The following is a 22,824-nucleotide window of genomic DNA, read 5'->3' on the forward strand; positions in this document are numbered from 1 at the left end:
CAAAAATGTGTTGGCATAAATCACAAATAACAATTTTTTCTATGGAAGGACAAGGACAAAAAAATATTGTCCGTGCTGGCATAAATCACAAATCACAATAAACAGAAATGAAATGTGTTGGCATAAATCACAAATAACAATTTTTTTCTATGGAAGGGCAAGGACAAAAAAATGTTGTCCGCGCTGGCACAAATCACAAATCACAAAAAACAGAAATGAAATGTGTTGGCACAAATCACAAATAACAATTTTTTCTATGGAAAGACAAGGACAAAAAATGTTGTCCGTGCTGGCACAAATCATAGATCACAATAAACAGAAATAAAATGTGTTGGCACAAATCACAACTGATTGTTGTCTGTTGTTGTTCATCAGTTCCTTTGTGTAAGTGTACAAGTTTTCCTGGCATATTGCATTTCAGATTTTAGTTTGTACCTTTTAAGTGGCATGGTGCTTGGCTGTTAAGTGATAGCATAGCAGGTTTGTGTCTTCTAAGTACTATTACCATACATGGGTGTTGTTATATGCATTGTGAGAGTAGTTTCAGTATCATGTGATAATCTAAATGATAGTACACTTGGACTATTAAAGTAAAGAGTTTTCCTATTGCAAGCTTTCTGAACATATGTTTTTCCTGCTTCATCAAATGTAAAAAGGAAAACAAAATAGTAGGAAAGCTATATATAAATACTAGATATTGCACATGGTAAACACCATAATTGCAGAAATTTAAGTGTGCAATTTACTACTTATAAATGTGCAATCAAGAAATGGATACTAAACACAACTTTCTTGTACAGTATATGCAATACACAGTTACAAGATGTGAGCTCCTACTATTCTACAACATCCAAGAAGAGGAACCAAGAAGAGGATACTACAGACTACAACTATATGAAATTCAGCTGGTGTACAAACCTCAGCATGGCTGACGAAACAATCTCTCCATCCTTCTCCAGAACCATGGTGTACAACCCTTCGTAGCTTAGCCGTTTAAATTCATACCTGTTTGTTCTAGCACGAAACACCTTCTATATAAGCGACACAATCAAGACCTAATATATAACCGAATGACATCTCAAGGTCAGCACAAAAATGTGCATGTCTCACTCTGACTCAAAAAGACTTACCCAAGGCTATCCACAGCTTGGTGGAGCATGTCAGTCTTGGTCCGCCAATCCTTCACCGCATTGAAACACTCGTTGAGGACGCCGAACGCTACCGCAAGTTTCACGTTGCATTCCCTGAGAGCTGCCTGATTCCTCTTTCTGAATCCTCTGGAGCGCCCACGAGAAACCATCCTCGATAGGGTTCATTACGCCTGTCACTTCTGATAGCTAAGCAGAGAACTGAAACATGCATCCAAAAAAAGGCACCGTGTGTTCAGTTTATATAACACAAGAATAAAAACCAAATGCAATGGTGAAATTGTTGCGTATCAACACCAGCATATTGCATATGCTCAGAACTATAACTACGGTGCCCAATAATTGCAATTTACATTATTTGTGATTGCAATTATGTACCTAAATTTTTTATTTGTTTGGTTTTCATCAACAGCTAATATTAATAGGAACAGAGCACTTCAAAATTTAGTAGTATACTGTGGATGCATCTTATTTCTATAATACTGCACCAACACAACTTGAAAGTAGCTAGAGCATATTTTCCAAGCTGTGAGGTTTTGTGAACTCAAATTTGAGTATTATGTATGTGAGAAAATTCTCTATCACACAGAAATCAGCCATCACCTGAATTGTTCCAGCTGCTGTCAGGACTCCAACTACACTCCCACCAATAACCCTATGGTCAGGACCAAACAAAGCAATGCAAAGCCCTCCGCTTCGGGTCCGTGTGCCACCATCATCTAGCACCAAGTATGACCCGAAAAGGCAATAAATCTCAAATCGACCCTGCCAAATCAACAATAAAGCACAAGGGTACAAAACTAAATAAGAACAAAATAATCATAGTATACATGAACAATTCCATGAAAAAAAGAAAGTATCTTGTATAGTATGGCCTGCAAGGATATAACCCCAACCTTGGACTGAAAGCAGACGTTCTCAGCATACTTAACTAATTAAGAGAAAGTGTGAAAACAAATGCCTTCTTTTATGATTTATTTTTCCCCTTTGATAGCAATACTTCAGCTGTAACATGCAAGCAATCCAACTATCCAGGCAAATGCTAGCAGCAAACCTTGTGTTTAATTGGCACAGTGGGCAAACATTTATATTCAAATATGCAACAAGAGAAGAACAAAACACATACATGCAGCAGTTTTTAGGCCAATGATAACCAACAGCAATATACCTCATATGTAACCACACCACCAGAGTCTGAATCTTGGTGAAGGGTTGCTGTAGAAACAGCTCCAGTTGCTCAAATGATGCACACTGCCCTTGGGCCTTGTTGTGAGAAGGCCATTATTCTGGCAGCAACGTCCTGCACAAACAGGAAAGCTATAATCGGCATCCCCATGGTTGGTATTTACCAAAGTTAACAATTGGCACTATAGCAACCACCAATCAGATAGCAAAATAAATGCAACAATAAGAACACATGAATGGCTAACAAATCACATGGCTAATCAAGGACCAGTCGGCATAAGCATTGCCTAACAAATCATATGGCTAATCATTATTAGAGGCCATCATCAACCTATGAAGCAGAAACACATAGTGGGGAGAGCACCATTATTACAGTATATGTTTTATGCAGGTAGCACAAATGAGCAGTTGGGCACTATTGTGATAAGTTCTATGTGCTCAATAGGACCAGAGAACCAAAAGAACTCATGAAGATCACTTTCAGATACTTTGTTCGAGAGGTTAGTGACTTGTACAGTGTGCCCTGTTTCACTCATGATTCTAGAAGTCAACAAACAGAAAAGGTCAAAATTTTAGTATTTCCTGTGATTGTAAAATTGGAGAGGCACAGTAGTTTCTGACTTTAGTCAGTAGGATATGTAACATCATTACAAGAACCAAGTAGTTTCTGCTTGTGTATCTCATTGGAAAGAACCTTTTGGTTGACCTTATTGTATCCTGTCTATAGCTATTGTCCTAAAGAACAATTTGGTGTAAAGTCACCATCAGAACTAAAATTTTAAATAAATATATGTTGCTTTCCAGTAGAAGTACAAAATAGTTACCCAAAATCAATAGCAATGAAACAAAAAGGATATATCACACACACATCAGTTGGCCCACTAAAACGTCCATATTTCTATTGGCCATTACAATCTTTACAAAACTAGGCATACAGTAATAACATCACCAGTACTATGACACCTATATAAATAGTTCAGTGCAGATAATATACAATTCAGTGCAAATAATATAAAAGCACAAGGTGACCTACTGCAGCTTTTCATCTCTCCTTAACAACATATACGTTCTCTTCTTTTTTTTCTTTCAGGCTGGGTATTGAATAACTAAAGTGTTAATTTCACTGACTGACTTATGATACATGGCCATGTTCCAAGAGCACATTCAAACATACACTATGGTAATTTTGGTTAATGAACACAAGTAGCCATTTTCAAACAAGCAAATATGCACAAAGCGCATAGAACTTGCAATATTTGCCATTCAATTTTCAGAAAAAAACAGTTAACCTACATATATAACACCTAACCAGATGATTGCAACATTCAAATGCCTTTATCTATTTGAGCTTTTGGATCAGCAGAGTTCATCTATTTGAGATACTTTCACATCATGAGAAGCAGGGCATTTAATTTTCAGAAAAAAAGAACAAACACCAAAAGAATGCTCTTAGTCACTTGCATTTAGTTTTCAGAAAAGTAAAAGCTTGCAACACAGGACTTGGAACTTGTCTCTGTTAAACTGAACATCAATGCACCAATGGCAGCAAACCGAACACTTAAACTCCATGATTTTCATAGGGTTATACTGTAATTCCTACAATGTCAATGTCCTGATTGCTTCCTGGACCAAACAATCCTTTCTAAGTATACAATGTAGGGAGCCAACCATGTACAATAGAAAACAAAATCAAATAAGAGAAGGACAAGCACAGGATAAATAACCTAGGCAAAGATAAGTTAACTGACTATGGATCACACTAATATGCAGAACACAGTAACAGAAAAGTTTCAGCTTGTATCAAGGACCAGTCATGCTTGTATAGTATTCAAGGACCAATCATGCTTGTATCATAAACTCTGAACTTTGAATGTGAGGAGAAAAATGACAAAATGTTGCAGAAAAGTTTCAGCTTCAGGAAACCAGGTACTGCTTCATCCATCGCTGTGGAAATTATATAAACCTGTAGAAAGGTCACTTGTTGCCAGCAAGAACATTGCTGCTGAAGCCAACGAATGGGGAGATGACCTGGACCACAATCCTACAATTTGGCAAGTTACAGAGAGTTCAGAAACAACAGTGATGATGTGAAATAATCATATACAATAAGCTTACAACATGTATTAACAGGGAACTCAAGCATAGGTTATCCATGAGCAAGTCGAAAACCTAGAGAAAATGAAGTCCATCTACTTGGCCACTTATCAAGCCCTGAAACTATCATTCCAAAAGTGGAATGAAAGCTACGGCCTACAAGACATCAGTCTGCTACACCATAATGCGCAAATTACACTAGACAATTTATAACAACCAAAGGAAACAATAGGGTAAACCTCTCACATTCACAAGAAACAGGCACCACTATAAGGTCACAGTAGCAGCATATGCAGGACAGAGCAACAAAAAATACTTCACTTCTTGTCACCAATCATGCATCAGATTTACAGAATCCGCAGGCTATCCTACTTCACTTCTTGGACCAAATATTTTTTTTAAAAATCAATGTGGTTGGTCAAACCAAATAATGTTTTAAAAGATTTAAAAAATTAAGGTTAAAAGAATTAAATAAAGGACTGGACGCAACTGCTGACTAAGTGTCTCAAGCTAAACAACACACAATAAATGTGGGGTTCAGTGTTTGCAAGCTCCGACATCTATCTGAAGATACTTGGAGACTTGCCCAAATTGCAGTGCCTAATACTAGGCTTCGACTTCATTCCAGGGCAAGCCATATTAATTGAAGATGTGGGCTCCAGTGAGTTTCTCAGATTCCAGGACAACAGCATGCAGGTACCGATAATGGTGGCCTGACCTCTCCTAATCCCCTTTTGAGGAAACAAATCGATACAATGATCGCTGAAAATTGTGAAACAACAAATGCCACCCAGAAATCCAAATATGCACACATCTTGCAGTCAATTTGTTAGCCGAAGACCAACAGCAGCGTACCTCCCCCACGTGGGATCACCGGTGATTCGGGAAGCTGCACGCGAAATGGATGCAGGAGTTGCTGACAGAGGGGCCAATGCTTCATGGACTCCTTTTGATGATAGAGTTTCAGACAGCAGAAGACAAGACAAGTCATCGTGCTAAGCGCCTCAGCAAACAATTAAGCTTGCCAAACTGAAGAAACATGCTGCAACCGACACCTATCTGATCATGGAAGAGCTGGATCCTGATCACCGCGACTACAATGAGGTGCACGAGGACATCGAAACCCTTTATTTGCTTATCTCTGATAGTCAGTGACAGAGCAGCAGCATACTGACATAAAACAAGAAACAAGAACTAGATCTACAGAACAAACCCTAACTAAAATGGAGAGAAGGAAAAACAAACACAATCACTACACCAAAATCGCTATTTCGCAAAAGAACAACACAAAACCTGCAAGGATCCCAACCTTACTGGCAAAAACCTCCATCCCCGTGCCGTCCTCAAAATATGATTTCAGCCAATCGACGACGAAATCAACACCCAATCAGGAAATGGGATCGAGTACACACAACCAATAAGTGATGCAGCAACGACGAACAAGGAGGAAGGAGATGCGGCACCCACGGAACATAGAGCGTCACCCAAGATGGGGATTTCGCCGATAAAATCGTTGCGCCGCGGTGAGGATGCGGCAAATCGTCGGAAAGTCGCCACGACCCAGGTGAAGTCGCCTTGGATTCCTCTTATGCCTGATGGGTGCGCGGTTTGAGGAAAACAAAAAAGAATCCGAAGAGTTTGTCGGCAGCGGGCACAATTAGGACCGGGTCTAGCGATGTATTATCGGGTGCAGTCTCTAGTGCCCGGACCCAATAGCAACCACGGACCTAATAGGAACCAAACCAGGTGCACACATCTTGAAGTTCATCCAACGGATAGAAGCGTCGCCTGAGAGAGAGACAGATTTCAGGCGACCGTACAATAGGAAATGTGTAAGAAATATGTTTCATCTAGACAAAACTAAAAGAGTTGTTTCTGCCACAATATTCTCTAACTTATGTTGTTGAAACAACTAAATGAAACAAAACATTGAAAACATAAAATACTATTTTACACATGTGGCTTTCTTGAAACACCGTTATAAAATCTCAACGGGTAGGCCCAAGTATCGGAGGTGACTCGTAGCTTAATTTGTGATAAAGAAAAAGAATATATGTATTCTTGTATTCCATAAAAGAAAACATTACGACACTCATATATAAGTGCACACATACTCATCTCTGTGAATATACATGGACACATTCTACTTCTATAAATTTTATAAAAGAGATTAAGGCGATATATACTATTGAGATAATAATGAAAATCTGACCACCCATACTAACGTGAAAGCTCAAGCTTAGGTAGACATGTTTTACTATAAGAAACCTTTTTTTTACATAACCTAACCAACAGATTATGTTCCATTTGCAAAATTCATTTATATTGCAATAGATGTAGACATTAATTTCTCTACCACAATACGAGGGAAGTGGTCCTTAAAGTGAGCCCGATTTAAAATAGAAAAAATCCACTTTATCTGGTCCTCGTGGCTAGCGATGGAGGCAACAACAGCTTATGGTCGATACTTAAGCCTTTTCTGTCTGAGGCCTCCTTTGATGTGTGGACCCTTCTAATGTATAAAATTTCGATCTTTTGAGTTTCCAAGGACCTCTATTTTTATAAAGTCATGCATTAATTTACTTATTAGGACCTCCTTTTTCATACACGGCTGGTGCCCTTAACACTAAGTTTAGTCCTAGGGTTTAATTCTCATTCAATGTGTTGTCGTCTTAGTAGTTTTAATGAGATAAAAAAATAAAGCGAGAGATAAAATGAGCTCCTATTTTTGCCACAATATTCTCTAGCTTATGTTATGGAAACAACAAATTGAAATAAGACTTTGAAGAGATAAAATACGAGAAAAAGAGGTTTCATCTAGATAAGACTAAATGAGTATTTATTTCTGCTTTAATAATATTCTCTAGCTTATGTGTTCGAAACAACAAAATGAAATAAGACATCGAAGAGATAAAATACTTTTACACCATATATTCTTTTTGGTGACCATGCTTAAACACATATTGTGTGTGCATTCTAGGATACCGTCCTCCTCGAATGATTATGGATCTATTGTTTTTCATAATTGTATGCAGATCTATACACTTAAATCTTAGGCCACGTTTGGATCCTTAGAATTGGCTTCATTTTAATAATCATAATTTAGACACATAATAATTAAGCTAATATGGTTGTATATGAATTATATTTATATATTTATTGTTGGATATACGAGAGAGATACTTATGTGTTGTATTTATATCGTAGATGAGCGAGTTGAAGAGCATATTATAAATTGCAAAGTAGAAACATAGCATGGTGATCTATAGAATTAATTTCCATCTCCTACCCTATAAAATTTTTTAGAAAGGACGGCAAAAGCTTTGCCGTGATTTCTATTAGATGAAGAAAGAAAAAAAAGGCAAGTGCCAGCCCAATTTTTTGAATGGAAACTGAGCCAAAAAAATCATACAACTAAGGAGAGTGCCCTACTCATCCTGCACAACTTTACAGCTATCACAACTCACTCCACTACTTGCAACTTGGTTGAATCGAGCCAACTAATAACAACTACCAAACTAACAACAACTTGACTGAAGAAAAAGGCCTAACTAAGACACCTCAACCGGAAAAGACAGCTTAGAGCACCGAGCACCACCACCCTTGGAGGAGCGCTGTGGCAGACTACAAGAGATCAACAGCGGAGAACTAGATAGCCTAGCAGAGCCTCCAAGAAGGAAATAACACCAAGAGCATCGACAAGCTAGCCGGTGAAGGAAGGTTTTCACCTATAAAATCCAGCACAGTAGGAGGAGAGGTAGAAAAGGACGCCTTCAAAAAGGCAAACGACGTCCACAGACATCGTCATCCAAGTTTTCACCTTGACCTCATACAACCTCCACATCACCGTCGCCGGAGACCCAACCCTATGAGGTAGGATGCGTCGAGGGGTTAGCATCAGCCCCGCCTGGCCTTCACCCCAAGGAACGTTGGCCAGGAGAAGCGCCGGGAGAAGCCCAACGGAGAGTCCGCCCCTTGCCTGAACCAGCAAAATCGGCCAGCAACCGGCAGCTACGACCAACTCACCATAGGGAACAGCTCGAGCAAGGGGAAGGCAGCTAGCGGGGAGAAGAGGTCCGGGATCAAAAGAAGCCCCAATCGCCTAGCCTACCAATGTCCCAACCCATGCCGAGCTCACCCCGCATCAATCCACGTCGCGCAAGGACTCCAACAGACATCGCACCGATCTGCCGCTGTCTGCACGCCGCCCCTCGGCCCTCCACAGAACTGAGCACCGCAGCGCGCAGAAGTCCGAGAGCAGAGTGCAGCATGCCGAGACGCAAGACAACCCACGCCGCCGCACACCACGCACAGTATCCCGCGCGCCACCACAGCCCATCCACCAGCATCGCCGGCCATGCAGCACGTGCCGCCGGCCACACTCGCACCACTACCAAACCGCCACCAGGAGGTCCACACCGGGCGCGAGCCAACCCAGGACCCGGGTCCGGCCGTAGCCACCACCGTCGCAGTAGCCCCGGCCGCCGCCGTAGAAGCCCCGGCCATCATCGGGCGCGGGCCGACCAGAACCTAGATCTAGGCACGTAGACAATGGATCCGCCCGAGAGAACACTGGATCCACGCACCTCGGGCCGGGAACTGCCGGTAGCCGCCGCCCTGTGCAGGCACGGGAGCATCTCCAGCCACCAGAAGAGAGAGAGAGAGAGAGAGAGGGGTGGGGAAGAAGAGCAGAGGGCCTAGCTGCCGCCGTCCTTGCCTTCCTTCGTTTTGCCGAAGTCCAGCTCTGGTGGCGGCCAGGCCGTGGCGGCGCAACGGGAGCGCTTCGCGGTAGGCGGAGTGGAGCCGCCCGAGCCGCCCCGTAGAGGACGACGTGGGGGCCTGGGCGAATGGATACAATCAGTATATGTCATCCTATAAATTTAAGATAGGCTTATATGTGAACTTTAAAAAGTTGTGGAATGTTAAATTCTAAGCTAAATAGCCTAGTTTATTAAGTAGATTTCAATTCTTCCAAACGAAAGGATCCGAAAGGCCTTTTAATAAAAAGAATTGTACACCATACACAATATTATGATTTTTTTAGATAAAATATACTAGATATAGAGTTGGTGTAACTAAAGCATCTACATTAAAATCCTCTAAGATACACAATTTTTTGTACACTATAATTCCGTGCACTAAGCACTAAACACTAAACAACACCTGATTTTATCTTACAAGCAAGTGGCATGCTTGTTCGAAAAATTCAGGCGTAGCTAGGATAAGCGGAGTAGTGTCGTTGTAACTTGTAGGTGTTGAATCAATAGTTGACTACTGTCTGATTTTTTGGAACATATTCATATCATGATGCAATTTTAGGATCAAACTGAGTCAAACTTGTTTAAGACCGATTAAATTTATATACTATTAATTAATATTAACATGTACTTATGACTTTAAATATGTATACTAGTTGTTTTGGACGGAGTGAATGAATATATACGTATATATAGGACTAAATTACTAACGATGATCATGGATCGGTGTTATGCAAAGAAGCAACGTTATGACGAGCAAATGAACATGTACATAATCCCACGCTGCGCCTCCACGGTCACCAAGAAAACTTGATAATAAAATTACACATGGATCATCTATCAAACCATGCATGGCACCACCACCAGCTAACTTATAATATAAGCAGAAGAAGAACCCAGTCCTTTAATTTGGGTCGCCGGCCGTACGTGATGCATGCGATGGATTAGATGTCGAAGGTGTTCTTGCCGGTGAACTTGACGTCGATGGGGTTGACGTTCTTGCCGATGCTGCGGAAGTTCTGCCCGACGCCCTGCCTGCCGGCGTTAACCTTCTCCGGGTAGACGCCGTCCTTGGGGTGGAGGTACTGCACCTCGCCGTTGGGGAAGACGCGGTAGAACTGGTAGTTGATCTTGTACTTGGAGCGCAGCCTGGTGCCGAGCGCCAGGCACTGCTCCTTGCGCGCCAGCTTCAGGAGGTTGGGCCCCTCCCGCATGATGGCGGCGCCGCCCGTGGGCATCTCGAACACCTGCTCCTTCGGGGACGTCCACGTGATGACGTAAAACTCCTCCACCTGCGCCTTGCGGAGCAGCCCGCCCGTGCTGCCGCCGAAGATCGGCGACGGCGTGTTGGGGTCCAGCTGCGGGGGCACGAACCCCTTGGGCGCCTCCTCGGTCACCGCCTTTTCGGCGGACGCGCGGAGCGGGGCCGGCCCGCGGGAGGACGACGGCATCGCGAGCTGCGAGCTCAGCTGCCGTGGCTTCGCCCAGGCGGCGGCCAGCAGGTGGCGCGTGGCGGCGGAGGCTTGCGTGGCCATGGCCATGGGCGCTGCTTCTGTTGGAAGAAAGGATTGAGCAAGCGAATCTCGCAAGAGGAGAAGAGCGTGCTGGATGGAGAGGGCGCCGCGCGAGCACGCAGCTAAGAGGACAAGAGGTGGTGGCCGAGACCGCGGGTGGCGAAGTGGATAAGGGGATATATGAGTCCGGCCAATGGGGAGTGCGGATTTTGATACGTGGGGAGACTGGGCATCCACACACGTCACCGCGGGCTCGTCCTCCTCCACACGACGACGCTCCCACGTCCCGACGGAGGAGAGCGTGGGACATCACAATATCATCATCGCATCATGGTGCAGCCGGTAGCCGGTAGGACTGTGCAACATGGATATAAAGTCTGGCCAAAGCTAAGGCTCTGTTTGCCACACGCCTGTTTCACCAATAAAACAGTTTTTTTTAATATATATATATATATATATATATATATATATATATATATATATATATATATATATATATATATATATATATATATATATATATATGCTCTCATGGACTGTGCAGCTCGCTCTATCGATACAATCCGAAGCTATTTTCGGTGAACCGTTGAACAAAAATGCTTTATTACATATAGATGTTCTTAAAATGTACTCGCACAAAATTTCACATAAGGGCACACAAAGCAAGTTGAAGCTGTGAGAAGCAACTATTTTTAGTTTCAACCCACACCAATTCCTTGCACTAGCCACAACGTAGGTTTTTACCAACGCTGAAAGATGAAAGAGAATATTGAAGCATCGAGTCATGCAATTGTGTGAACCGATGCTGAAGGAAAAAATATGCAAGCATCGAGTAGTGTTCTTGCTTCGGTGCTGAACAAATAAACAATTATTTCTCAACTGATGGATGTGTGAAGGCAAACAAGGAAATCTTGTAAAGTTCTGACAGTTTTGGACCCGCATGCACTCAAGCATCGACGCAGAATTGTCACCACTCTATGCTACCAAGCAACCAGAGAGCAGGAAGTAAACGCAGGTAGCCGATGCCTAAGCATCACGCTTATGCTAACGATTACTACTCTAATCCAGCTAGCAAGAACTAGAGTACTCAAAAGAACTATGAACCTGTGAACAAAAGAGTACAATACTTACTTTAAATAGAAATCAGTTACCATAAGTATCTCAGATGCAGACTTGGAAGAGCCTGGATCCGTCAAAGTACAAGCGGTAGAGGTAGCACCGACAAGCCGGTACTTTCTCCATACTCTTCCCTCACTCTCTAACTCACTATTTTCTAGGTACAATAAGAGTAGAGCCTACTAGAGAACTAATATTTCTTAAATGCGATCATCTGATCCTGAGTTGAGGATATGAATTATGATTTTAGGATGCCCTTCTAGAGGAGGTATAGGGGCGTATATATATGGGACAACGTCAAATTTGGACCATCGAATCAAACCGACCTTGAACAACGGCGTATATTTAATCTTTAAGGCGGTGAAGAACTGACGTAGCGAGGAGGGGCTGACCTGTGGGACCCACAGGCTGGGCGGTCTACCGGTGGTGTTGGACGGCCCCACATGGCAGCCACCCAGGCTCTGTCGCGGTGGTTTACCTTCTAGAGTGTTCTGGAGTCTTTCCAAGTCAGTTTCGTCGCGGATAAACGTGACTAAATCTGATAATTGGGTCCACCTTAACGGTTTTCTGAATAAACCCTGCTGGAAACCCAGATTCATCAAAAATATCCATCCATGGTTTTTGGGCATCGAACATAGTATGGAGATTCTTTTCAGCACCGTCCAAAAGCAGGTTTTGAGAAGCTTCACGTGTGAATCTGTTTGGCATAAAACAATTTCAAACAACTCGTGTAAAGCTATTGAAAAAAAAAACTGTGTCAAACGAGGCCTAAATCAGCAACGCTGTTCAAGCAATTAGGAGACAATAAAGCTCGGCTCCTCCATGCAATTAGGAGACGGTACAATAATATAGTAAAAAGCTGGAGTAAAACAAAACCGTGTCACATAGATTCCAACTCCTAAGTTTTCACAACACTTATAGTTGTGTTAGGGCCTGGTCGGTGAAGTTTTGGTCAGTTCTGGTTTGAGTTTTTTGTGCACTACAGCAAAGAGCCATTGTCTCTATTACCTTTAAAATAAATCAGGAACTGATAAGGCCACAATTTATTCTTCCTTCAACTGGTTCCTCCGTGGGCTGTAGAAAGGATATGGAGCTGTTATTTAGATAGGCAACGTTTAAGTTTTCACAACCTGTCTAGATTATCATTAACATCGAACGCAAACTGAGTCTGTGTGATGTGTTTAAAAAACACAAATGAACACACACAGGATAACAAAATTGGCGACTTGGCGTCATTTGAGCGCTAGTGATGAACCGGATCGTCCTGGATGTACACACGTGATCAGACAAGAACAAGACAATGTGGGCTGCGTCAGTGCTGGCCCAGAGGAGGTAGTATGATTCTACTCATTTTATATGGGCTGAAGTAGGCTTGATTCGAGTGACCCGCATACCACGATGACTACTTTTGGCCCGCAAAATGTCCAATGGGCTGCGAGGCTGTCGGCCGGATGCCAAGGCCCCGAAGAGTCAAGTTTCCCTCTCCCTTTGATTAAAAAAAAAGAGAAGAAGGAAACATGCAGTAATTTTGTGGTAATCAATCTGCATGGGAAAGGCAAAGTGTCTATGATTAAAAAAAATAACGTCTTGATTGAAGACCATGAAGCATATTTCATATATTTAAATAACGAGGCCTATCTACAAAAGGAGCAATGTTACGTTTTCTACACGACAATGCGATATAGCCATTCCACGCTCCCCAATCCCCACCTAGAGCGCCAAACAGGAGACGGCGGGCAAGGAAAAAAAAAACACCCTTCCGAATCAAGAGGCGTCCGCGCCCGATCCGACGGCCACAGACATTCCCAGGGCAGAGCGGACCCATCCATAACAGGAGGGGTGTGTGCACCGCGCACCCGCCTGTCTGCCTCTTCGTCTCTCTAGCCCAGAAGAACGCGTTGGCGCAGCAGCCCAGGAAGCAACACCCAGCCGCCTAATCCCGCAACAACTCGTCCACTTCTACTCCAGAGGCTCCTCTACATCCGCCTACCGGCTTCCGAGAGGTTTGCTGGAGTGTTGGACCGGCGGTGGAGTAGCAAATCTGTAACTGTAAGCACCTCTTCTTTCTCGTCCCCATTCTTCTGGGATTTGGGAGCTCTTGTGTGTGTGTGTGTTCCCCCTGTTTGGATTTTGGAGGCCGTCTCGTCTCGGGGTTGGATTGAGTGCGTTGGACCTGTGAATCTGGATCCTGGTTACTAGTCGCGTTGGTGTAGCTGGAACTGGAAGGTTTGGCCCTGATTTCTCTCGCATGTAGGAACTCTTTCTCGATCTGGTTTTGGCGGATGGATTGTGCTTGAAGCTGAGCGTTAGATTTCTCCTTCTACGGCCTCGTCGACTCTCTGTCGTTGGGTTTCATGGGTGTTTTTGACCAGATGTTTAGGTCGTTGAACACCAGGGCATCATTTGGTCCACTCTTATGCGCACAATCTTGGTGCCTCTTGCCAGTTTTTGGGACTCGGTGGATTAATTTTTTTGTTCTTGCGTGCTTGATTTCTTTGTAGCAGGTCACCTTTTGAAGAGAAAGATTAGATTTTTGGTCCAAAACAGAGTGATTTTCTGCTTGCAAGTTCTACTGCATGCTCCGTTACCCCTTCTAGATGGACCGCGGAGTAGGATTCTACCCTTTGTAAGAGTCCTTGTGCAAAGTTTAGGGGTTCAGTTTCTGTTTTTGTTTTAATCTCATCACTCCATCCTAGTTGGGGGTAAAGACCGTAAGAGGGCACTATGCGTTTGATGGAGAGGAAGGGCGCTCGCTCGCTCGCGCTCGCTCTCGCTCTCGCTCTCGCTCTCGCTCTCTCGCTCCCTCCCTCCCTCCCTCCCTCCCTCCCTTCTGGGCAACATAGTTTCCTAATGAATTTCGGGGCAGGATTTTGATCTGATTTGAGTGTCCAAGTTCACTAAATCCACTGAAACTTTGATCCAGAGTTGCTCTGTTGACTTCATTCACTACCTGGTGCCTAACTAGCCGTGTTCCCTTCCAGGATACAGGATGGATCAGGAGGCGAAGGACTCGAGGCCCTCAAGGCCTCCCAGCGAGCCAAACCTCTTCCTGCAATGGGGCAGCCGGAAGAGGCTGCGATGCGTCAAGACGCGTGATGACGGCTCACCATCGCGGTCGCCATCTGAAGGTCTGAGACGTGCCATACCCCGTGCTACTCGACCCCTCCTTGGAGCTGACATTGCGACATTTCGTTCACCACGGCGCCCTAGCACTCTTAACCGCAGGTAATTTCAGCGGTGCACAGGCTTTGTTTGCATTGCCCACTATAATATGAACAAGTTCCCTGAGCCCCTGATACATTATACAAAATACCTTCTGTCAGCAGGAAATCAGATTCACTGGTGAATGATTACAAGCACTCGATGGCGCTATCGCCAGAGAAGGACAGGTATTACACAACGAGGGGTTCACCATTTCCCTTGGATGGAAATGGGTTCGACTTTGGTAGCATAACAGAGGAGAAGGGAACCACTGCGTTGCCAAGATTCTTCATTGCATTGTCAAACAAGGAGAAGGAGGAGGACTTCATGGCAATGAAGGGCTGCAAGCTGCCACAGCGGCCAAAGAAGAGGCCCAAGTTGATGCAGAAGTGCTTACTTGTAATGCTCACTTCCACTAAGTTTTCATTTCATTGTTATGATCATACTCATTCTTTCGGTCCTGTCTTCTGTTTCATTTTTTGACAACTATAGATGGTGAGCCCAGGAGCTTGGTTATCAGATTTGTCGCATGAGAGATATGAAGTCAGAGAGAAGAAGAGTTCTAAAAAGGTAGCCTGCATGTAGACAATTTTGTTTTGCTTAAAGAAGTACATTTGTACCTGTACCTCTCTATTCAACTTCAAATTGGCATTCTCTTACTGCCTGTTGGCTGTTGCTGATACGAGTGAAACAACCTGCAGAGAGCTAGAGGCTTGAAGGCTTTGAGCATGGAGAGTGATTCAGAATAGAGGTCGAGGCGAATGAAGTTTTGGACTTGACTTTAGCTGCTGGCCAAAATCTATAGTTTGGTGGCAGACAAACCTCAGCATCAAATTTGGTGCTATGAGTGCTCTGATCAAGATCAATTGATGTCAACAGCAAAGAGCATGTTAGATTCCTGATCTAGCGAGGTGCAGCTCCATCTTTGTGGGTAGTGGGCACCTTTGTGAGAAACAATGAAACTTGGATACAATAGATGGTTTCTCAAAATCATAGAGGAAGGAATGTTCAACCGTTGAGGAACATTGAAAGTTGGATGTTGGCTGAGAACCAATGAATTATGATGTTTAATTGTCGTAAACTTTTAGCTTGTAAGACTTATGGTAATCATTCAATGAAAACTGACCAAAATTTTCAAATGTGGACTAGCCTGCCGTATGGTTGAGTTCAGGCTGAAACAGCATACCATACCTTCATCCTGCCTAAGGGCCCTGTTTCTTTCATCCCGCCTAAACTGAAACAGACCTGTGGATGAAACAAACAGGGACTGAGTTCCCAGAGTTTTCTGAAGTCTCCTCACAGTCAGGAGCATATGCCATCGTTACAGAGTTGATGTGTTGGTACTCTGTACCTTGAAATTACAAAGCTTTATAGGACAAGCCTTTGACCATACTTACGATTATCATTTCTCATACAGATTACATTAATAGAATAATTGCGGGTCAAGTGCTTGTCTTAAACGAATGAAACAAGGCCTGTAAATTTTAATGGAGTAAGTATTTGTTAAACTCCGTTTATTCCTGTGAATTTTGTGGCTGCATTTCAGATTTGCAGTTGTCGTTTTTTTAAGATGGTGGTTTGTGAGCAGAACGACTTGTGGGCCGGTCGTGAAACCGCCGCTACAGGTGTTTGGGCCTGACGGGCCGATTCCCTCCCAAATCCCAATAGCGCTCTATTCACCCGCCCACCGCGGCACCGCCCGTTCGGCCTCCCCAGTCCGCCACCGCCTACCGCCGCCTCCTCCGGCCAGCCAGTCGCCGCCGGCACCCCCACGCTCAGTCCCGGGCGCTGCTCCGCCTCCATCCTCTTTCGGCTACCTCCCTCGGTCCCTCCCTGGCCCCGCGCGCAACCGGATCCAAGCGAGTCCGGCCTGGACACGTCACCAGTTTTCCTCTCCGCCGTCTGATCGAGGTTAGCAAAAAGGGAAAACCGACCTGCTTCATGATTATAAGAAAATAGCAATCGCACGCACGGGTAAGGTAAAACCAAGCTGTAGCCTTTTTTATCTGTCGGCCAGTCGGTCGGTCCATCCCCGAGCCCGGTTCCTTCCTTGGCGATGGAGGAAACCCTAGCCGTCGAATCCGCCGCCGACGAGACGGCGTCCGCGCAGGCGCCTCAGCGGAAGGAAGAGACGCTCGAGGAGGTGCTCTCGAGGCACAGGTTGGTTCTCCCTTCCCCTTGCTTGCTATGGATTGGGTGATTAAGCTCGTGGCTTTCCTACTAGATTTCCGTTTAACGTACGCATCGAAATCGATTTTCCACCCCCACGGTAGATTACTTGGGGTCCTAATAAATTGTAGGGTGTCTGGTTAATTGTATTTGACACTAGTACGGTCGTGGATTTTCTCTCTTTTGAAGATAAAGACAAAATTACCGAGCTAAGGAGTGTTGGCATTTGCTTATCTTCTCGTCTTTGTAATTTAGTGTGGTTATTATAGCTGGGCGCCTTTTCTTCATTATACTCCAAACAGTTGCAAATTGATTTATCTAGGAAGGTTGACTTTTTTTGTCGCGACCTAGATGACTAGAACCTCTCTGGGTAGTTCCAATACATAGTTTCTATCGGTAGTTTCTTAAAGAGAGTGCAATTTAGACCCAACCATCCCAATTCCATAGAGAACAAATTAAATAAGCACTTGCATGCACCATAAATGGAATCAGCTGTGGCAAAGTAACCTTGTGGCATATATGCTAGCCTCAACTTTCTTTATCAGAAGGGATTATATCGGTTGTCAACCCTGCCATGAACTAGAAAGGACATGTGACTATGTGTCCGTACTGTGGCACTCAGATACCATATCATACATGTTAAGGTTAAGTTACACTGCAACTGCAAACATACCTCAGACTCAGACTGCTGGGTGGTGACATATCATATCTCAGACTCAGATTAGAGCCGGCGACCAGGCTTGGGATGAATCTGCCTGACCAACACTTTGGGATGGATGGATTGAGTCCTATAGATGATGCCTGTAGATGGGAGAGGAAGTTAGATTGCCGCCTTTTGCTGGGGCATGCAGGATAAAAGAGCACACTTGCGGGAAAGCGGTGTCGCGGGATGGGACTCCGTTGCCGGAGCGCGTGGGTGAAGAAAGAGCGTGCATGGGAAGGGGACGGGGCTGCGGGTGCGCGAGCGGAGCGGGCCGCAGGGGTCGCTGGAGCGTGCGAGGTGCGAGGATTTTGCGGCGGCGGCAGCGGGGAGGTTATGGGGCGCGGGCGCACAGGACCTGAATGATGCCACTATAAATGATGTCGCCGTCCACAACGCGATAGCGATTTTTTCTCCGGCTTAGATGCACGTGAAGACTACGTTTCTTGATGTAGAAACGGTTTCTCCTTTTTTCCTTCTATCTCTTCAATAAATCTACTGCCACATTAGCAAACTGCTTACAACAACAACAACAAAGCCTTTAAGTCCCAAACAAGTTGGGGTAGGCTAGAGTTGAAACCCATCAGAAGCAATCAAGGTTCAGGCACGTGAATAGCTGTCTTCCAAGCACTCCTATCTAAGGCTAAGTCTTTGAGTATATTCCATCCTTTCAAGTCTCCTTTTATTGCCTCTACCCAAGTCAACTTCGGTCTTCCTCTGCCTCTCTTCACGTTACTATCCTGGCTTAGGATTCCACTACGCACCGGTGCATCTAGAGGTCTCCGTTGCACATGTCCAAACCATCTCAACCGGTGTTGGACAAGCTTTTCTTCAATTGGCGCTACCCCTAATCTCTCACGTATATCATCGTTCCGAACTCAATCCCTTCTTGTATGACCGCAAATCCAACGCAACATACGCATTTCCGCGACACTTAGCTGTTGAACATGTCGTCTTTTCGTAGGCCAACATTCTGCACCATACAACATAGCAGGTCTAATCGCCGACCTATAAAACTTGCCTTTTAGCTTCTGTGGTACCCTTTTGTCACATAGGACACCAGACGCTTGCCGCCACTTCATCCACCCTGCTTTGATTCTATGGCTAACATCTTCATCAATATCCCCGTCCCTCTGTAGCATTGATCCTAAATATCGAAAGGTATGCTTACCTGGCAAGATAATTAATACGCATAGAAACTATGTCAGTGTTTGCATTGGGAGTGCCCTCATGACACTAAAAAATTATGGTTACAATAAAGTTCCTCGTTATTAAAGCTATTTATTTATGTAGTGATGTATGGATTGCAAGCAAAATATATACTTGCATGCACTTTATTGTCAAGTGATTACACAGACACGCACATGACACAAGTTGTACATGCTTAATGCCAATTGTTTGCCTCTTGGTTTCATATGGATAGGCTTCTCTTAGATACGTGTGCTATTCTATCTCTAGGGTCATGTACTGAAGTGCATTGCCACTGCATCAGAAAGATATCACGGTGATATGATTGTTGGAGATTCTTAATGCCAATTGTTTACCTCTTGGTTTCGAATTTGATGGATAGACTAGATACAATGTGTATCTCTAGGTTCACTTGCTATATGTCATGTACCAAAGTGCATTGTCACTCCATGACTACAAACTGGGAGTAGAGAAGCACATCTATGCCAAACTTTGCAGTCCAATTGCTATCATAATGAGATAGAGGATTGATGCCATGAACCCACTCTTGAACCAATCAGCCGAAAAGAAAAGGTGTTACGATTGTAATGCACTTTTGTTATTCATTTCCTATTCAATGAAGTTTATGAAGATCACATCAATGTCATCCAGATTTTTTTTAAAAAAAATTCTGCATTGATCACTTTAGGTGCAGTGGTTTCGATTGTGGGATGGTCTGATGGACCTCTGTTTGATAATGTACATATCGGAAGATTAAGTATGACACAATAGTTTAGGTTTGAAAACTTCGTATAATGATCAATTCAAATGTTATACAATATAGTAGCCGAGTCGTTGTGGGGAACAAAGGTCACACCTGAAGGTTCTGGTCAATTTCTAGAGGCACTTTTATGCCAGCTGACTGGTAAGCACAATATATTGTGTTGTGCACCAAGTGTATGTTCATGTCAAACATTGTGACCTGCAAAGCTGTGGCTGTTTCATATTTCTCCATTTGTCTTATTGTGCAAAATCAGGTGAGTAGCTGACTTGTGTTGATGCTGGAACTTGCTGTTTTTAATTCTTACTTCCTTATAGTTCGGCTGTGTTGTTGTTGTTAGGGCTCCTCCTAACACATATGACAATGCAGCATCAAATCTTCTTATAGTTCACTTTAGCTTTGTCCTAAGTCAAACTTCGCTAACTTAGGACAAAATTAAAGTGAACTATAATTTGGAATGAAGTATTATCATCCTTGATGTTCTTTGCCTGTTTACTTGAGGGTTTTATAGATGGCGAGCTTCTTCTTTTCCAGTTATATATCGCAACTCACTAGTTTCCTTACAAGTTCAATGTATCTGAAACAGGAAAGAGAAATCAAAACTCCAGGATAAGGAAACAAGCCTCAAGAAAGCTGCTGCAAAAGGAAGCAAAGCTGAGCAGAAGGCAAAGAAAAAGCAGGTAGAGGAAGAGATTACACGCCTCTCAAGAGAGTTAGAGGCGAATCATGCTGCAGAGCTTGCTTCCTTTGGGTACAAACCCTCTGGCAGCTCAGATAAGGGAAACCTTGACAACTTAGTGAAGGCCATAGCTGGTGTTTCAGTTTCCAGCAATTCGGATTCCGCAAAGCCCAGCAAGGGGGCACGACGGCGAGAGAAGAAGGTGAAGGAGGAAGCTGCTCGAGAGCAGCGGATCCAAGAAGAACAAAGCAATCTCGTGAGCGACCGCGTGCTAGAAAACGAGAAGCTTGAAAGGAAGCTTGAGCCCTTGGGGCTGACCATTCAAGAGATAAAGCCGGACGGTCACTGCCTGTACCATGCTGTCGAAAACCAGCTATTGCTCCATTCCAATGGCGCTGCACAGTACAGTTACCAGGACCTAAGGCAAATGGCAGCCAAGTACATGAGGGAGCACGCTGCTGATTTCCTCCCGTTTTACTTAGCGGAAGGCAAGGCCGATATTGGACCAGATCCCATGGAGAGCTTTGAGAAGTACTGCGAGGAGATGGAATCCACTGCAGCTTGGGGTGGGCAGCTCGAACTTGGTGCGCTGACCCACTGCCTGAAGAGACATATCGTGGTCTACTCTGGCTCCTTCCCGGACGTGGAGATGGGCAAAGAATACAAATCTGGATCTGGAGGTAGTGGTGCTGGTGATGCAAGCATCAGGCTGTCGTTTCACAGGCATGCCTATGGTCTCGGCGAGCACTACAACTCGGTGATTCCAGCCGAATCATCTTAACAAGAGGATGTTCTGTCTGAACACAATAGATGACTTTTTCTTTTCCTGGTTGCTGTAATCTTTCCCATGTGTCGATGAAGGTTGAGTGTACCAATCAAAGCTGTATTGGGGAGTTTGTTTCACAAACAATTTTGCTCTCATCAGTGATATGTTTTGTGGTTTGAAGTTGTGTGCTGTTACTGTTCGCAATAGCTGTTGTTTGTTGCTGCTTATCGATGAGTGTGCTGTGGAAGTGAAATGACCGAGCTATCTGCTTTCCGAAATCCGAATTAAATCCGAATTGGCTGCCAACTTCATATCCGACCATTTGAATTGCAGTTTGGCCCTCGGTGTCCTTGTGAACTTCTGATCTGTCCGTTTGAATTGCAGTTTGGTCTTTGGTGTCGTTCTGAACTTGTGACCTGTCATTGTGCTGCACAGGCTGCTAGCTATGTATGTGTTCTTGGAAGGCTGTGTCTGATCTATGTTGAGCACTTGCTCCAACTTTTATTCTCCTTTTCGTAGACAAATTTGCTCTATTTTTAGATACATTTACACACGTACAATTTGCAGGCAGTACTGTCTGATCGTGTCAACATTGAAAAAACACAGCAGACACAAAAAAGACTATTGCAGTGTTATTGTCTTACCTCAACTATTATGTCATATCTCATATGTAATGTACTTGGGCATATTTTATTATAATACTCTTTCCATCCCAAAATAAATCTCCATCTCGTATTTCGAAGAGTCAAACAATCTCAGCTTTGACAAAAATATATAAAAAAATATTAATAGTTGTGATAACAAATACTGTAAGCATCATTAGATTAATCACGTCATATATTCTTATAGTAAACCTATTTAGAAATACAAATGTTGATACTATTTCCTTAAACCAAAGATGGAGTCTTAGTTTGGGACTGAGGGAGCATTACATAGACCACTGATTGGACCAGTGAACCACTAATATTGTATATGTCCTAGAGAAACTTTGGCGAGACTACATGTCTTGATTGCTTGTATGGGATAGGAGTTGTGTCATTGCCTTGTTCTACCTCTCATTTAGGGTGTCCTCCCGCACATTTATCGCCTAATACACATCGAGCTATGCAAACAAAGGAGAATTGTATAGCCCCCTAGCTTTATTTTTGAATTTTTATCAAATGATGTAACCATCTTTAATCAATAAAGCTCGTCGCTTACTTAAAAAAAAAGCTGATGTAAGGGTAAGTGCCTTAATGTTGTATCGTAGACAGTCTTATGCAATGTCACGTAACCATGAGAAGATTAAGCATCATACAATGGGGCGTCTTTTAAGTTGTCTTATAAGAATTTAATTATCCTCGATTTTAGCCATCAACAAAGAAAAGTTTAATTTTATGAGTGTATGGCAATATTAAATCATATAATGGTAAAATAGTTGTTTTATAGTCTTTCTGTCATGGGACTTGGGCTTGGGGACGCGAGCACAGGCCTGCATTGCATGACTGCATCCATCTCCGTCCATCCGATCCATCTGAATTCTGAAGGGACGGACACCGGACAGCATC

The 22,824-nt window shown here is 43.7% G+C and overlaps 3 protein-coding genes and 1 long non-coding RNA gene across 9 annotated transcripts; 2 read left to right on the forward strand and 2 right to left on the reverse strand.

Annotated features, from left to right (window-relative positions):
• Window positions 1-743: 743 nt before the first annotated feature.
• On the reverse strand, window positions 744-2,818 carry LOC136535221 (uncharacterized). 4 transcript variants are annotated; one of them, XR_010778963.1, is made up of 4 exons: window positions 2,317-2,818; window positions 1,752-1,913; window positions 1,131-1,349; window positions 744-1,005 (listed from the first exon to the last, which is right to left on the reverse strand). It is a non-coding gene; the product is annotated as an uncharacterized lncRNA (long non-coding RNA). The 4 variants fall into 4 exon arrangements; XR_010778962.1 differs by having other exon boundaries at window positions 744-1,014; XR_010778961.1 differs by having other exon boundaries at window positions 744-1,031.
• A 7,095-nt stretch (window positions 2,819-9,913) lies between these two features.
• LOC136535219 (photosystem I reaction center subunit II, chloroplastic-like) lies at window positions 9,914-10,862 on the reverse strand. The gene has a single exon (XM_066527526.1). It carries the CDS (start codon window positions 10,723-10,725, stop codon window positions 10,129-10,131), a length of 597 nt encoding a protein of 198 aa, XP_066383623.1. The 5' UTR covers window positions 10,726-10,862; the 3' UTR covers window positions 9,914-10,128.
• A 2,801-nt stretch (window positions 10,863-13,663) lies between these two features.
• Window positions 13,664-16,206, forward strand: LOC136535211 (uncharacterized). 2 transcript variants are annotated; one of them, XM_066527515.1, is made up of 5 exons: window positions 13,664-13,863; window positions 14,796-15,039; window positions 15,138-15,414; window positions 15,508-15,585; window positions 15,717-16,206. In XM_066527515.1, the coding sequence occupies exons 2-5, from the start codon at window positions 14,804-14,806 to the stop codon at window positions 15,762-15,764; spliced, it is 639 nt and encodes a 212-aa protein (XP_066383612.1). In that variant the 5' UTR covers window positions 13,664-13,863; window positions 14,796-14,803; the 3' UTR covers window positions 15,765-16,206. The 2 variants fall into 2 exon arrangements, with proteins under 2 accessions (XP_066383612.1, XP_066383613.1); XM_066527516.1 differs by having other exon boundaries at window positions 13,665-13,863; window positions 15,141-15,414; window positions 15,717-16,187.
• A 277-nt stretch (window positions 16,207-16,483) lies between these two features.
• On the forward strand, window positions 16,484-21,453 carry LOC136535209 (OVARIAN TUMOR DOMAIN-containing deubiquitinating enzyme 5-like). Of its 2 annotated transcripts, XM_066527514.1 has the most exons (3): window positions 16,484-16,926; window positions 17,033-17,175; window positions 20,419-21,453. In XM_066527514.1, exons 2-3 carry the CDS (start codon window positions 17,072-17,074, stop codon window positions 21,290-21,292), a joined length of 978 nt encoding a protein of 325 aa, XP_066383611.1. In that variant the 5' UTR covers window positions 16,484-16,926; window positions 17,033-17,071; the 3' UTR covers window positions 21,293-21,453. The 2 variants fall into 2 exon arrangements, with proteins under 2 accessions (XP_066383611.1, XP_066383610.1); XM_066527513.1 differs by having other exon boundaries at window positions 16,498-17,175.
• Window positions 21,454-22,824: the final 1,371 nt, after the last annotated feature.

The sequence above is a fragment of the Miscanthus floridulus genome, unplaced genomic scaffold (genome assembly GCF_019320115.1).
Source record: "Miscanthus floridulus cultivar M001 unplaced genomic scaffold, ASM1932011v1 os_2617_1_2, whole genome shotgun sequence".
Taxonomy (NCBI): domain Eukaryota; kingdom Viridiplantae; phylum Streptophyta; class Magnoliopsida; order Poales; family Poaceae; genus Miscanthus; species Miscanthus floridulus.

Coding starts and splice junctions, on each gene's coding strand:
- LOC136535211 (XM_066527515.1), top strand. CDS start 14,804: ATGGATCAGGAGGCGAAGGACTCGAGGCCCTCAAGGCCTCCCAGCGAG. Junction 15,040..15,137: donor CCTAGCACTCTTAACCGCAG/GTAATTTCAGCG, acceptor ACCTTCTGTCAG/CAGGAAATCAGATTCACTGG. Junction 15,586..15,716: donor AGAAGAAGAGTTCTAAAAAG/GTAGCCTGCATG, acceptor AACAACCTGCAG/AGAGCTAGAGGCTTGAAGGC.
- LOC136535219 (XM_066527526.1), bottom strand. CDS start 10,725: ATGGCCATGGCCACGCAAGCCTCCGCCGCCACGCGCCACCTGCTGGCC.
- LOC136535209 (XM_066527514.1), top strand. CDS start 17,072: ATGGAGGAAACCCTAGCCGTCGAATCCGCCGCCGACGAGACGGCGTCC. Junction 17,176..20,418: donor GAGGTGCTCTCGAGGCACAG/GTTGGTTCTCCC, acceptor TATCTGAAACAG/GAAAGAGAAATCAAAACTCC.